The sequence below is a fragment of the Equus quagga genome, chromosome 8 (genome assembly GCF_021613505.1).
Source record: "Equus quagga isolate Etosha38 chromosome 8, UCLA_HA_Equagga_1.0, whole genome shotgun sequence".
NCBI lineage: Eukaryota > Metazoa > Chordata > Mammalia > Perissodactyla > Equidae > Equus > Equus quagga.
In genome coordinates this window covers 113,829,936-113,846,268 of record NC_060274.1, presented here as the reverse complement: position 1 = coordinate 113,846,268, position 16,333 = coordinate 113,829,936, and the positions used below count along the sequence as shown (strand labels likewise).

The 16,333-nt window shown below is 43.2% G+C and overlaps 1 protein-coding gene across 4 annotated transcripts in view; it reads left to right on the top strand.

Moving 5' to 3' along the window:
- The window catches only part of LOC124244034 (solute carrier family 23 member 1-like), a 53,740-nt gene that overhangs the window by 21,540 nt on the left and 15,867 nt on the right, over positions 1-16,333 (top strand). For all 4 annotated transcript variants that reach the window (XM_046670240.1, XM_046670241.1, XM_046670238.1 and 1 more), the window contains 4 exons: positions 4,777-4,958; positions 5,885-6,005; positions 7,123-7,279; positions 8,111-8,364. In XM_046670240.1, the coding sequence (XP_046526196.1) occupies positions 4,777-4,958; positions 5,885-6,005; positions 7,123-7,279; positions 8,111-8,364 (714 nt within the window). The remainder of the gene's footprint in view (positions 1-4,776; positions 4,959-5,884; positions 6,006-7,122; positions 7,280-8,110; positions 8,365-16,333) is intronic.

The window sequence follows — 16,333 nt, the reverse complement described above, 5'->3', positions numbered from 1 at the left end:
GTGTGTGTATGTGGCAGGCAGAATGGGAGGGAGCGACAAATACCCCAATAAGTAAATAGAAAAGGAAAATTTCAGAGATCATGAGAACAATGAAGAAAATAAAAAAGGTGATGAGCAAGAGAGGGATTAGGGTGGAATGGATGGAGAGTGAAAATAGGTTTACTTGGAAATGCTTACATATTTCATACTTAGTCTATGACTCATCTTAATCTTACACAAAATTTCAAGCAACAGATCACATCCTAATACTCCAGCATCATAGTAGGAATTGGCTATTTTCACATTGTGAAATACTTCTCCATACAATACAGCCCAGTATACTCTGGGTCCAGTTTTATTAGACATGCTTCAGTTTGGTAGAATAAACTCTGGTGCTGGCATCTCTCATCCCAGACTGAAGATGTATCTAGAAATATTGCTACGAAATCATTTTCTTATTTCCAACTTATTTTAAATGTAAAGGGCAAAGGAGTGTTATTTGATACAGTATTTTGTCTTTCTGCCGCCATCCTTCTTTTTACCCACTGGGAGCCCTTCTTAGCCCATTCCCTTGCTTCTGTTGGAGAAAGAGATTTTGAGTCATTCTCTGCTATCCTTTAAATAGTGGGCAGCAAAAGTAACACTGTTAAACCCTCTTGTGTTTCCTTCCCCAAGGTACTTTGAAATGATTTAATAAGCATATTGTCACTGGATCCTCTCAATTGGTTAAGATGCACCCTGAAAACACTGCACTTTCCAATCCAGCAGTCAGTCACATCACACATAACTCGGACCACTGACTGGATTTAGACGTGCCTTACTTCTTCCAGCAAGGTCCTTCTGTTGAAATGCTATACTCTTTCAGTCTCAGTCTTTCTCAGCTAGGTGAGCAGCACCTTTAGCAAGATTCCAACCTGTGCTTTTTGAACTCGAACTCAAAGACACACATAGTGGCATCCAAGTCTGTGTTGCTCGAGTTAGATTATCTTGTGAGGTGGTGTCCACCCCAGGGGAGGGGGGACTGTCACTTGCTTATGGATCCTATGAACCCATCCTGGATAAAACCTTTTCTTCTCCTGAATATAACTATTTCCCTTTAATCGCCCCTTCCTTGTTTGAATATTTTCCTGACATCAGTCAAAATGTGATTGGGATCTCTGACCTCAGTGTTATTTGGTGACACTCAGTAGTGGTCTAATTCTAAACAGCACCCAGTAGAAGACTAGTCAGCAATGGTCTTTCAGAGGGAGAGTGGTTGGGTAGCTGCTCCAAGCCACATCCACACCAAAAGCCCCATGGCAGAGCTGAAGCATCTGGCTTCTCTCGGGGTCAGTCCTCATTCAGCATGCACTCCACCACCAACACTTCCGATTCCTCAGGGAGCACTGACTTGTAAGATCACAGTAGACAGTCTGGGCCAGGACTTGTGACTCTCAGCCAGCAGCTTCTGCTGTTCTTCCCTCTCCAAAACAGCCCTTTACCCGTGCCTGTGCGCTCATATGCAGTCCAAAAGGGCACCCAGATTTGGGTGAACTTCAATAATCTCATCAAGTCCTTGTGCTTCTTTTTATCTCAGGGTGGACCTGGAGTTAACAGGGCTTTTTTAAAGAACTTTTCCATGTTATTCCAGAGCAAGATATAGTTAAGAATTTCACTTCTCAGGGTGGTGGGCCCTGGATTTTTTCCAGGTTGACTGGTTAATCTCCCAATATTGTGGGTTGCACTACCTTTTCCAAATTAGGCTTTTTTTTTTTCAGTGCAGCCTAGTTTTATTATTTCATCATAGAATGAATCACAGAACACATGTAGTTGGTGGAGGCGTTCTTTTGTTTTTGTTTTTTCTGTCCTCCAGGGATCCTATACTTGGCATTAGTAAATCCAGATTAAAACCAAGCAAAGAATGAGAAGCAGGGTTGCCTTACCCTGCCCTGCTAGGTGCCAGGGGCGGGATTTCCCTTTCACTCAGCCTTCCTGAGAACTATAATTCCTTAGGCAAGAATCTCTTACCTTCATATTATCCAGGAAGACAGACCTGACAGGGAAATCCTTCTCTTCTCCCACCTGAGCACTTCCTTCCGCTGCTCAAATCCTCCCTGTGTTCTGATGAGGTGTCTGCCTCCACCACTGCAAGGGCACGAACCATCACCACATTCAGAAGCAGTTACCTGTGTTTTGAGGACAATGGGCAAGAGTTACAGGAAAGAATTCCCCTGGGTCTTGAACAGTATTAGTCATGAGAGAGCACGTTTAGGGATACGGGTCGTGCTGCGCCTGCATTGAGCACTGCATCCCAAGGGTCAGAGACACCATATTTTCTTTAATACATTTACTGTTTATTTTTGTGTCTGTGATACCTGGAGTCCTCTAAGGCAGAAGTCAGAAAACTATGGCTCTTGGCCAAATCCAGCCTGTGGTCTGTTTTTTTTCTGCCCACAAACTAAGAATGGTTTTTACATTTTAAAAGGTTGTTTAAAATAAGAATATGTGATACAAACCACATGTGGCCCACCAAACCTGAAATATTTACTCTCTGGCCTTTTAGAGAAAAACTTTGCCAACCCATGCTCTAAGACACAGGGCCCAGGGAAGGGCTTCCTCCTGCCCAGGGCTCAGATGGTAGTCTCGACTACTTTTTCCACATCACCTCCAAGTGTCCAACACAGTGAGCCCAAACCCGCAGTCTTCCCTGTGGTATTGTAGCTCCCTCTGCTGGTCCAATGCTTTCTCCAGTGCTGTGACAGGAGAAAAAAGTTCTTATCAATTTCACCCTCATTTTATTAATTGACTGATTGGTTGGTTAAATTCACTGAGCTAGTCTATCAGAATTTAAGGTACATTCACCATATCTCGCTGAGTTATATAAGTCTACACACCTCTCAAGGCTTGAAACCACTGATGGTGGCAGGCCAATTGTCCATCACAATCCCAGCCACAGATGAAAGTGATGTGAACACAGGACCAATAGGAATGTCCTCACTTAACAGATACAAGAAGTAAAGGAGAGGTAAAAGTGAACAATGACTCTATTTTAAGGAAATGGTAGTAGCAGAAAAAGTAGAAAACCATGAGAAGAGATGGCAAGTTCAGTTTTCAACACATTAGACCAATTTAAACTTCACCTTCTAGTATCATGGTAGTTTTTATTTATGTACTTATGTATACTTATATATAAGTGAAATAAATGACAGGAATGATACAAGTGATGAGAGGTAGAAATTAGAATTATTTTGTTATTGTAAGGTGCTCACACTACCTATGAAGTGGTATAGTGTTATTTGAAAGTGGACTTAGATTAGCTGTAAATGTATGTGGCAAACTCTAGGGAAACCACTGAAAAGTAAAAAAAAAAAAAGAAGTATAACTGGAGAGAAAATGGGATCATACAAAATCCTCAATTAAAATCACAAAAGGCAGAAAAAGGGTGTAAGGTAGAAATAGGAACAAAGAACAAGGGTAACAAATAGAAAAGAGTAACTGATATCGTTGATATTAATCTGTTTCAATAGTCACTTTGAACATCAATGGTCTGAATGCATCAATTAAAAGGCAGAGATTGTCAGAGTGGATCAAAAAACAAGACCCAACCATATGTTGTCTACCAGAAACCTACTTTAACTAGAAAGACACACATGGATTAAAAGTAAAGGGATGAAGAAAGACATACCATGCTAACACAAATTGCAAGAAAGTGGGAGTCACTATGTTACTTTCAGAAAGAGCAGATTTGAAAGCAAAGAAGCTTTTCAGGGATAAAATAGCACATATAACATCCAAACCAGTAAAGTAAAACAGGAGAAGTAAAGCAAATTCTATCAGTCCACGAGATCAGGGGCTGGCAGACTATAGTCCAGGAGCCAAATCTGGCCAGTTGCCTGTTTTGGTAGAGTCCACAAGCTAAAAATGGTTATATATGTATTTAAAGATTGGCACCTGAGCCAACATCGGTTGCCAATCTTCCTTTTTTTCCTTTTTACTCTTCTTCTTTTCCCCAAAGTCCCCCCAGGACATAGTTGTATATTCTAGTTGTGAGTGCCTCTGATTGTGCCATGTGGAACGCTGCCTCAACACGGCCTGATGAGAGGTGCCATGTCCGTGCCCAGGATCTGAACCAGCAAAACCCTGGCCTGCCGAAGTGGTGTGTGTGAACTTACCCACTTGGCCACGGGGTCAGCCCCAGTTTTGTATTTTAAATGGTTGAAAAAAATAAAATGAAGACTAGTATTTCATGAGATGTCAAAATTATATGAAATTCAAATTTCAGTGCCTTTAAATCAAGTTTTCTTGGAACAAAGCCAGGCTCATTTGTTTACTGCTCACCTGGAAAAGTTTTGATAGAGCCCATATGGCCCACAAAGCCTAAAATATTCATTATCTGGTCCTTTACAGAAAAAAAAATGGCCAACTCCTACAATAGAAAGTAGGAAAACAGAGAAAAATAAAGCAGCAAGATATTCGATACAGTGCTGAGTGATGCTCGTATTGAGTCATCATCATCATCACTGTGATCAATAAATAATTTTGAAGGCAACTCCCTGAAAAACTTCCCATTAAGTGAAAATGTCCAACAGCTCGTTGGAAATCCACAGCTGGAAGAGGAGCGAGATCAGAGCTCTTCTTTCCTCGGTTCCTTTGGGGTCCAGCTTTGCCCCTGCACTGCCTCTGAATGTACCACCTAGGGCTGACCAGATCTAGAAGTGGGCTGCAGCAGCTGGGCCTGTCATGGTGGCCTGGGCTGGACTGGGGCCCACAGTCCTGCTGCAAGCTGTGAGGGGCCTGAGCTGCACTCTTCCTCTTCAGTTGCAGGGTGCCATCATGGTCGCTTCCTGTGTCCAGATTCTAGTGGGCTTCTCAGGCCTCATTGGCTTTCTCATGCGCTTCATTGGCCCCTTGACCATTGCTCCGACCATCTCCCTGGTGGCCCTGCCTCTCTTCAGTTCTGCGGGCAATAATGCCGGGACCCACTGGGGGGTTGCTGCCATGTAAGTACTCTCTGGGGAGGGAGTGGCATCAAGTTCTCTTTGGTGGAAGATTACCCAGGAAGAATAGTAAGAGTGCTTGCTGTTGGCAAACTCTTGTGCTTTAGAAATACTCTCATGAGCATTATGATACCTTGAAAAGCAGGAAAACTGCTATTTTAATTTATTACTCTTACTACTTATTACATTATTAGTACTCACAGACGGTGAGTTCATCTCAGGCAGTGTATAAGAACAATTAGTGCACTGTTCACAATTGTTGATACTACTGGTCCCTGCCTCCTATATTTTCATTGAGCAAATGTTTGTGAACTTCTGGCCCCCAGGAAGGCTGCAAAGACATGGCCCCAGAACTCAAACATCTTGTAGTGTGTGGGAGAGAGACAAGACTGGGATCCACGTACCTATGACACCAGGAGACAGTGATGAGAGTCGTAGAATGACATGCAGGTTCAGGGGAGGGGATGAGGACAGCCAGCTGGGAGGATCAGGAAGGCTTCCTGGAAAGAGGCCTGAAGCATTTAAATAGAGCTTTGAAGGGACTTGGGATGACACTGGACACTGTCATTCACTCTGCCTCTTGTGGTCTGATCACAAGGACCTGCAGAATGACCTGCAAGAGAAGGCCTTCTCTGCCTCTGGCCTCATTGGCCCCACCTGCTGGAGCCATTGATCTGCCAACCCCCAGGGACTAACAGCCTCCCTTCCCTCTCCTCCCACTCAGCCACCAGCAGCTTCTGGCAGGCAACAGCCCACCCTTGCAGAGATGGCAGGATGCTGCCCGTGCTGCAGAGCAGGGTCTAGATGAGGACCCTCCCAGCTTGGCCACGGCCCCCAATCCCAGAGACACGCAGTGGCCCAGCTTTCAGGACCCTCACTCGGGATGAGCCTCAGCTCACCAGGTTGGGTGTGGTTTGTTTCTGTTTCAGGACCATCTTCCTCATCGTGCTGTTTTCTCAGTACCTGAAAAATGTCGCGGTGCCCATGCCCATTTATGGACGAGAGAAGAAGCTTCACACCTCTAAGTTCTACCTGTTTCAGGTCTTCCCTGTAAGAAGCACTCCCCACCCCTTTCATGCTGAGTTGACTCACCTGGAGAGTGAGGCACAGCCTCTCGCACTCCCAGATGGCCCCCTAAGCAAGTGCCCCCCCATTTGCAGTGGCCTCTCCTCCTCAGCCTTCCTTAATCTACCAGAGAGAAGGAGGCCGAGAGGAGCCCAGTGGCCTGTGGGGGCATTTTCTGACCCTTGGTGGAATGCTGTCCCATGTCTTTCCTCAATGCTTCTTTCCTGGGAGTAGAGAACCCTGCCCTAGGTCGCTGCTCTGGGCTCCAGTGTGGGACAGCCTTCTCACATTCCCAAGGCCGTCCCCATAGCAAGGTCCCAAGAGACACAGCCAGGTTCACCGCTAATTACACAAAACTAAGGGCCAAGTTGCTTAGATCAGGTTCTTTCTCGGTGGCTCATGGGTAATCCAAATACCCCCGGATGAGGATGGTACCTTTCTCAGAGCTTTCCCTGTTGAACTACACTGTCGATATGTGTAGCTGTCACCCACACAAATATGTTTGCAGGTTTCATTTAACTGGAAACTATATTTGCATTGTAAAAAGATACTTCCACACAATCATCTCAATGCTCCTTCAACAACACTCTAGGCCAGTGGTTCTAAAATTCAATGTTCGTAAGAATCTCTTGGGGACATAATTAAAAATACACATTTCTGGGGTTCTGCTACCAGAGATTAAATATCAATATATGTGAGGATTCTACTTGAAGGAATCCTGTTTCAGGCTCTGCAGAGCAGTGTTGTCATTCCATTGTACAGATGAGGAAACTGAGGCTCAGAGTTTGATCCAAGGTCATGTGACCAACAATCAGTGGAAAGGGAGCCGGAGGGTAATCCTTCTGACCCAGGCTGTGCCCACTTTACCAGACATTTCTGCCTCTGTTTGACACAAGGTCTCCCCATAGTTTATTTGCTACGTTCCCTTCATGTGCTAATTATCCACTGACACACCAGATTGCTGTTGTCACTGGAAGGGTGAGTAACCCAACATGTCCTCATTTCAAAGAGGTTTCCTGAATGCCCTCCTTTGCCCCGCCCCCTGGGAGGTGGTTGCCTCGGCCAGGGTGAGACCCATGATGAAGATGCCTCCTTCTGGCAGGTGCTGCTGTCGCTCTGCATCTCATGGCTCCTCTGCTTCGTGCTCACAGTCACCAATGCCCTCCCCAAGGACCCCACAGCCTATGGGTACCAGGCCCGCACCGACACCAAAGCCAACGTCCTCAGCCAGGCGCCTTGGTTTCGCTTTCCTTACCCAGGTAATGACAAGATGAGCCCCTTCCTGCCTGGGACGCGTGATTCCCAGGACTGCCCATGGGGCCCAGGGCATGGGGTGGAGAGCTGAATAGGGCCTGGGCTGGGGGGAATCTCCTCCAAGGGATCTTTCAAGGAGAGACAGGCCCTAGGGAGTCCATATCAGACACCTAAGCGAAGAAGACCCTCAGATTATCCTAAGAATCCTTTAGCGGGTGCTAGGCCAAAGGATCCCACTCCCAGACCTACCTCTGAGCTGGCCTACATCCCTCATCCCTTCCTCCATGTTGCTCAGAACCCACAAGCCTGGGAGTGGGGAGAGGGCAGTGAGGTCCTGACCTCCTAGCCGGAACTTTGGCTCTCCTCCTGGATTCGGTGGATCCCCCACAAGGGAGGCCTTGGACCGAATTGGACATTTCTGAGGAGACAAGCTCAAGGCCATCCCTTAGGCCACTTCTGGTCTCCTTTCCCTGCAGTTCTTGGCTCAGGGTTTATAAATAACCAGGTCCCAGGCATGGCTGGCCCGGCCTCATGGCCTGTGGCACTAGGGCCTCCCTGACAAAGAATCTTGTCTCCCAAACGCTTCAAGGCCTTTCTGGCAAGAGGCCCTGTTGCTGGCTCTTTCTGGGCACAATGACCTCATGGACAGGGCATCTGACCCTCCCTCAGGGATGAATGGTAGGGCAGGATCTGAGCCAAAGCCTCTGGAGAGCTGTGGGGTTGGAGGACTTGCCTGGGCTTTAAAGCCTTTCAGAGACCTCTCTGTCAAAGAAATTATTTGGGGTTCAGCAGCCTGTTGTCTTGTGGATTAATATTCCCTCTGCATTGCCTTTCAGGACAGTGGGGCCTGCCCACCATCAGCCCGGCTGGGGTCTTTGGGATCATGGCAGGGGTGATCTCCTCGATGGTGGAGTCAGTAGGCGATTATTATGCCTGTGCCCGGCTGGTGGGGGCCCCACCCCCTCCGAAGCATGCCATCAACCGTGGCATCGGCATTGAGGGCCTTGGCTGCCTGCTGGCAGGGGCGTGGGGGTCAGGGAACGGCACCACCTCCTACAGTGAGAATGTCGGGGCTCTGGGGATCACCAAGGTAAGGCTGCTGACGGTGGCTCCTGGGGCAGGCTGGGTACCTGAATCGGTCATCAGTGTATTAGTCTCTCAGTACTGCTGTAACAAATTATCACAAACAGAGGTTTCAAAAACCCAAAGTTATTATTTTACTGATCTAGAGTTCAGAAGTGCAACATGGGTCTCACAGGGCTGTGTTCCTCTCTGGAAGCTCCAGGGGACAATCCATTTCCTTGCTTTTTCCATCATCTAGAAGCTTCCCACATTCCTTGGCTCAGGGCCCCCTTCTTCCATCTTCAAAACCAACAGTGTTGCATCTCTCTGACTCTTCTTCCATGCTCACATCTCCCTCTGATCATAGCCAGGAAAGATTCGCTGCTTATAAGGATTCCTGTAATTAGACTGTGCTCACCTAGGTAATTCAGAATGCTCTCTCCATCTCAAAATACTTAATCATAATTGCAAAGCCTTTTGCCAAGCAAAGTAACATATTCACAGGTTAGGGGATTAGGACATGGCATCTTTGAGGGGCCATTTCTCTGCCTACCACACTTGACCTTTGTTTGTGGTGATTCCACAGGCAGAAAGTCTGTCCTGGCACTGGCAGACATCAGTGGCTTTATGAGCACTGCAGAAATCTTTATTTCTGAGGTTTAGGTGGGAGGTGCCTTACCTCCGGCCCAACCCTGTGTCAAAGCTCCAAACGTGAATATTCAAAGACCACTTGGTCACCTCCACCTGAATATCCCAAGGGTAGCTCACATTTGATACGGCCTCTGTGATGCCCAGTACATGCCCCCTCCTTACTTCTCCTCCTGTCAAGCTTGTCTTAGTGAGTTCACCCCAGTCATCTGAACTTCTCGTTCTCCTGCATCCTTACTGTGGATTCTATTTTCTCAACATGCCTGCTGTCCTTCCTGTCCTCTATTCTCCACTCCCAGTGCCACAACTTTATCATCTCTCATCTGTATACTCCCTAACAGTCTCTTTTCTAGGGATCTTGCCCATCCCTTATCCAGCTATGACATGGTTGCCCAAGGATCTTTCCAGAACTTAATTAGATTAGTCCCTGCTTAAAATCTCTTCATGGCTCCCCACTTTCCACAGGAAAACTCCATAAGGTCAGCAAGAAATCTTCAGGATGGTGCTCTCTAAGGTCACTTAGAAAAAGAGTAATATTATGATGTTGCTTTCCACACGCTTCAGGCATCTTTGCAATGGTCTCCAGCAGAAGTCCTGTGGGCTTTGGAACATAGAGATTCCCCCACCCACGTCCCCAAGCCTGCATTTTCTGATAGCTCCCTCAGTGGTTCTGATATGCAGCCAGGTGGCATCTCATCTTCCTAGCAGCAGATCTGTCTACCTTTGTATTCTGCATGGCCTCTGGGCCACAGCCTGGGCTAAAATCTGTGAGCAAACAGCTGAGGCAGTGCCCACCTCTACAGCAAGTCCTGTGTGCTGTGACACTGTGGATTCTGGTACTTGGTCAAGGTTTCAAAACCTTTAGTGCAAGTGAGGGGAAAATTTTTCCACATGAGGGCCACTGACCCACACAGAAATATAGTTGACTAGGCTATATAACTATAGAGCAGCAAATATTCTTCCTGTTAAAGAGAACAAATCTGATGCAGAACAGAAAACTATATTCAATAAACAGAACAAACGTTTCTTTGATGTATCATTTCTAAGCTAAGGCCTTTAGAGGAGAGGGAAAGAGCAGGAGAGAAAGCTACATAGACACAGAGCAAGCTGTGAATCCAGCAGGAGACAGATTAACCCTGGTCTGGACTCACACCTCCTCTTGTGGGTTTTCTTTTTTAAAGCTATGTTTTTCTGGCCAGGAAGATTGGCCTTAAGCTATCATCTGTTACCACTCTTCCTCTTTTTTGTTTTCTCCCCAAAGTCCCAGTACACAGTCGTATATCACAGTTGCAGGTCATTGTAATTCTTCTATGTGGGGCACCGCCACAGCATGGCTTGATGATTGGTGTGTAGTTCTGCACCCAGGATCCAAACCAACAAACTCCAGGACACTGAAGTGGAGAGTGCAAACTTAACTCCTGAAGCACCGGACCGGCCTGTCCTTACGGCCTTTTAAGGTGTTGCTTTATGTTGCACCTGCATTGAAGAGCTCTGAGCAATTTTTAGTCCTCTCTGTGTGTGTGTGTGTTTGGGGAGGGCTGGGGGTGGAATCTCGCTGAAGGCAAGAGATCTCCCATCACTTCTCTAGGATGTTATGCTCCCATCTCAGATGCCAATCCTGAGGATAAAAAAACCCAGGGCTGCACGATAAATTCTGTGGCTGCAGGATTGGGGATGACTGCCATCTTGATGAGACAATCAGCATATCCACAGGGCGCTGGCTGAACTTGACAAATTGGTGTATTGTGCTTGGATCCATGCCCTTGTTCCCACAGTGCCTTGTTAGGGCTGTAAATAAAACAAAGCAAAAAGTTCTTCTGATGTGGTGAATTCTTACCACATCTCTTCTAATGAAGACATTACGTAAATAAGCTCTTAGATTAGAAAGAAAAATAAGCAGAGGCATAATCTGCTACTCTATTAGTACCTTCATGGACTTTAAGCAGTTGATATTAGAGCATTTTTTAGAAAAAATATTTTTAATTGTGGTCAAAGACAGATAACATAAAATTACCATCTTAATCTTTTTTTTTTTTTTTTTGAGGAAGATTAGCCCTGAGCTAACTACTGCCAATCCTCCTCTGTTTGCTGAGGAAGCCTGGCCCTGAGCTAACATTGGTGTCTCTCATCCTCTACTTTATACGTGGGACACCTACCACAGCATGGCGTGCCAAGCAGTGCCATGTCCGCACCTGGGATCTGAACCGGCGAACCCCAGGCCGCTGAGAAGTGGAACGTGCGCACTTAACTGCTGCGCCACTGGGCCGGCCCCTGCCATCTTAATCATTTTTAAGTGTGCAGTTCAGTAGTGCTAAGTATAGTTACTTAATATACTATACTATATATTATAATAATATATAATAATATGCTCTACTATACACTTGTGCAACAGATCTGCAGAACTTTTCATCTTGCAAAACTGAAACTACATTTGAGCAACTTTTAAGGACTGAGAGTAGACAAAAAGGAAGAGAAAGGTTCAGGAACTATCTACATATATTCATTGACCACAGACTCATGATAGGATATTCAGATAGTTGCAGTACAGCTCTGACTTTTGATGATGATGACAAATGTCTCAAGGTCAGGAGTCGTTTTTGTTTCACTGGTAGTAGCTGTCACTCAAACCTCAGCTATAACCGTTGACAAGCACAATAATCAGTAATGTTCAGAAGTGTGATAGCTATGTGTACCTGCCACCAGGAGTCGATAGATATGGACCATGGCCCATGATCTAGAGTGTTTGTTTTGTTTTATTTCCACTAATTCCTTTTGTTCTTTTTACTGAAGTCATAATAGTTTATAACATTGTGTAATTTCAGTTGTAGGTTATTATTTGTCAGGCACCATATACATGCGCCCCTTTACCCCTTATGCCCAACCTCCAACCCTCTTCCCCTCTGGTAACCACTAATCTGTTCTCCTTGTCCATGTGTTTATCTTCCACATATGAGTGAAATCATGCAGTCTTTGTCTTTCTCTGTCTGGCTTATTTCACTTAACATAATACCCTTAAGGTCCATCCATGTTGTTGAAAATGGAACGATTTTATCTTTTTTATGGCTAAGTAGTATTCCATTGAATATACATATATATACACACACACACACATATACATATATACCACATCTTCTTTATCTAGTTATCAGTTGATGGCACTTGGGTTGCTTCCATGTCTTGGCTATTGTGAATAATGCTGCAATGAACATAGGGGTGCTTAAGTCTCTTTGAATGGTTGATTTCAAGTTCTTTGGATAAATACCCAGTAGTGGGATAGCTGGGTCATATGGTATTTCTATTTTTAACTTCTTGAGAAATCTCGATACTGTTTTCCATAGTGGTTGCACCAGTTTGCATTCCCAGCAGCAGTGTATGGGGGTTCCCTTTTCTTCACACTCCAACATTTGTTGTTTTTTGTCTTGGTAATTATAGTCATTCTGACAGGTGATAAGGTGGTATCTCATTGTAGTTTTGATTTGCATTTCCCTAATGATTATGTAGCATTGAACATCTTTTCATGTGCCTCTTGGCTATCTGTATATCTTCTTTGGAGGAATCTCTCTCCATATACTCTGCCCATTTTTTGCTTGTTTGTTTTTATATTGTTCAGGTGTATGAGTTCTTTATATATTTCGGAGAATAAAGCCTGTTGGATGTACGATTTGCAAATATTTTCTCCCAGTTGGTGGGTGGTCTTTTCATTTTGTTGCTGGTACCTCTGCTTTGCAGATGCTCTTTAGTCTGATGTAGTCCCATCTGTTTAGTTTTTCTATTGTTTCCCTTGCCCAGTCAGACATAGTACTTGAAAATATGCTGTTAAGACTGATGTCGAAGAGCATACTGCCTATGTTTTCTTCCAGAAGTTTAGTGGTTCCAGGTATTACATTCAATTCTTTAATACACTTTGAGTTAGTTTTTGTGTATGGTGTGAGATAATAATCTACTTTGACTCTTATGCATGTGGCTGTCCAGTTTTCCCAACACCATTTATTGAAGAGACTTTCCTTTCTCCATTCTATGTTCTTGGCTCCCTTGTTGAAAATTAGCTATCCATAGATGCGTGGGTTTATTTCTGAGCTTTCAATCCTGTTCCATTGATCTGTGTGTCTGTTTCTGTACAAGTAGCATGCTGTTTCAATGACTGTAGTTTTGTGGTATATTTTGAAGTCCAGGATTATGGTGCCTCCAGCTTTGTTATTTTTTCTCAGGATTGCTTTAGATACTCAGGGTCTTTGTTGCCCCATACGAATTTTAGGATTCTTTGTTTTATTTCCGTGAAGAATATCATTGGGGTTCTGACTGGGATTGCATTGAATCTGTAGATTGCTTTAGATAGTATGGACATTTTTTTTTTCTTTTTGAGGAAGATTAACCCTGAGCTAACATCTGCTGCCAATCCTCCTCTTTTTGCTGAGGGAGACTGGCCCTGAGCTAACATTGGTGCCTCTCTTCCTCTACTTTATATGTGGGATGCCTATCACAGCATGACTTGCCAAGTGGTGCCATGTTTTCACCCAGGATCTGAACCAGCGAACCCTGAGCCGCTGAAGGGGAATGGGTGCACCTAACCACTGTGCCACCGGGCTGGCCCCAGTATGGAAATTTTTAACTGTGTTTATTCTTCCAATCCATGTGCATGGAATATCTTTCCATTTCTTCATGCCATTATCGATTTCTTTCAATAATGTCTTATAGTTTTCATTGTATAGGTCTTTCACTCCTTGGTTAAATTCATTTCTAGGTATTTTATTCTATTTGTTGCAATTGTAAATGGGATTATATTTTTGACTTATCTTTTTGTTAGTTCATTATTAGAGTACAGAAATCCAACTGATTTTCATAAGTTGATTTTGTACCCTCCAATTTTGCTGTAATTGTTAATTATTTCTAATAGTTTTCTGATGGATTCTTTAGGGTTTTCTATATATAAAATCATGTCGTCTGAAAACAGTGAGAGTTTCACTTCTTCATTGCCAATTTGGATACCTTTTATTTCTTTTTCTTGCTTAAGTGCTCTGGCCAAAACCTCCAGTAGTATGTTGAATAAGAGTGGTGAAAGTGGGCACCCCTGTCTTCTTCCTTCTTTCAGAGGGATAACTTTCAGCTTTTCCTCATTGAGTATGATGTTGGCTGTGGCTTTGTCATACATGGCCTTTATTATGTTGAGGTACTTTCTTTCTATACCTGTTTTATTCAGACTTTTTTTTATCATAAATAGATGTTGGATCTTTTCAAATGCTTTCTCTGCACCTATTGAGATGATCATATGGTTTTTATTCCTCATTTTGTTAATGTGGTGTATCACATCGATTGATGTGTGGACGTTGAACTATCCCTATGTCCCTGGTATAAATCCCACTTGATCATGGTGTATTATCGTTTTAATGTATTGCTGCATTCTGTGTGCCAATATTTTGTTGAGGATTTTTCCATCTATTTTCATCAGTGATATTAGCCTGTAAATTTCCTTCTGTGTGTTTTCCTTGTCTGGCTTTGGGATCAGGGTGATGGTGGTCTCATAGAATGAGTTAAGAAGTGTTCCATCTTCTTCATATTTTGGGATAGGTATTAAATCTTTTGTGAATGTTTGGTAGAATTCACTGGAGAAGTCATCTGGCCCTGGACTTTTATATTTTGGGAGGTTTTTGATTACTGTTCCAATCTCTTTGTGATTGATCTATTCTTATTCTCTATTTCTACTTGAGTCAGTTTTGGGTGGTTGCATGAGCCTAAGAATTTATCCATTCCTTCTTGATTGCCCAATTTGTTGGCATATAGTTTTTCATAGTATTCTTTTATAATCTTTTGTATTTCTGTAGTATCTGTTGTAGTTTCTCCTCCTTCATTTCTAATTTCATTTATTTGGGCCTTCTCTCTTTTTTCTTAGTGAGTCTGGCTAAGGTTTTGCCAATTTTGTATATCTTCTGAAAGAACCAGCTCTTAGTTTCATTGATCCTTTCTACATTTTTTGTTTCAATTTCATTTATTTCTGCTCTAAATTTTATTATTTCACTCCTTCTGCTGACTTTGGGCTTTCTTTGTTCTTTTTCTAGTTCTGTTAGGTGTGGTTTAAAATTGCTTATTTGATATTTTTCTTGTTTGTTAAGGTGGGCCTGTATTGCTATGAATTTCCCTCTTAGGACTACTTCTTCTGCATCCCATATGAGTTGATATGGTGTATTTTCATTTGTCTCCCAATATTTTTTTTATCCTTTAATCTTCAATGATCCAATTGTTGTTCAGTAGCATGTTATTCATTCTGCACATATTTACAACTTTCCCTGCTTTTTTCTTGTAATTGGTTTATAGTGTCATAGCATTATGACTGGAAAAAATGCTTGACATGATTTCAATCTTCTTAAATTTATTGAGGCTTGCCTTGTTTCTCAGCCTATGTTCTATCTTTGAGAATGTTCCATGTGCACTTGAGAAGAATGTGTATTCTGCTGTTTTTGGATGGAGTGTTCTATATATATCTATTAAGTCCATCTGGTGTAGTTTTTAATTTACTTCCACTATTTCCTTTTAGACTTTCTGTCTGGATGATTTATCCATTGATGTAAGTGGAGTGTTAAGGTCCCCTACTATTATTGTGTTGCTGTTAATATCTCCTTTTAGCTCTATTAATATTTGCTTTATATACTTTGGTGTGCCTGTGTTTGGTGCATATAAATGAATATATATAAGTGTTATGTCCTCTTGGTGGAGTGTCCCTTTTATCATTATATGCTGTCCTTCGTCTCTCATTGCCTTTCTTATCTTGAAGTCTACTTTGTCTTACATGAGTATGGCAACATCTGCTTTCTTTTGTTTGCCATTAGCTTGGAGTATTATCTTCCATCACTTCACTCTGAGCCTGCATTTCTCTTTAGAGTGGAGATGTGTTTCCTGGAGGTAGCATATTGTTGGGTCTTGTTTTTTAATCCATCCAGCCACTCTGTGTCTTTTGATTGAAAAACTCAATTCATTTATATTTAGAGTGATTATTGATATATGAGGGCTTAATACTGCCATTTTATCTCATTTTCCTGTTCTGTATTTCCCTTGCTTCTCATCCTGTGTATTCCCAATGGCCAATTCAGTTTTGTGGTTCTCTATGATGATTTCTCACTTTCCTTTTTATTTATCATTTGTGTCTCTGTTCTGATTTTTTGTTTACTGGTTAATGTGAACTTTGTATAAAAGATCTTGTAGATGAGATAGTCCATTTTCTGATAGCCTCTTATTTCCTTAGTCTAAACAGGTTCCATCCCTTTCCTTTTCCCCATCTAAGTTATTGTTCTCACAACCTGTTCTGTTTGTGTTGTGAGTTTCTGGTTGTAATGAAGGTATTATAACTATTTTAGATG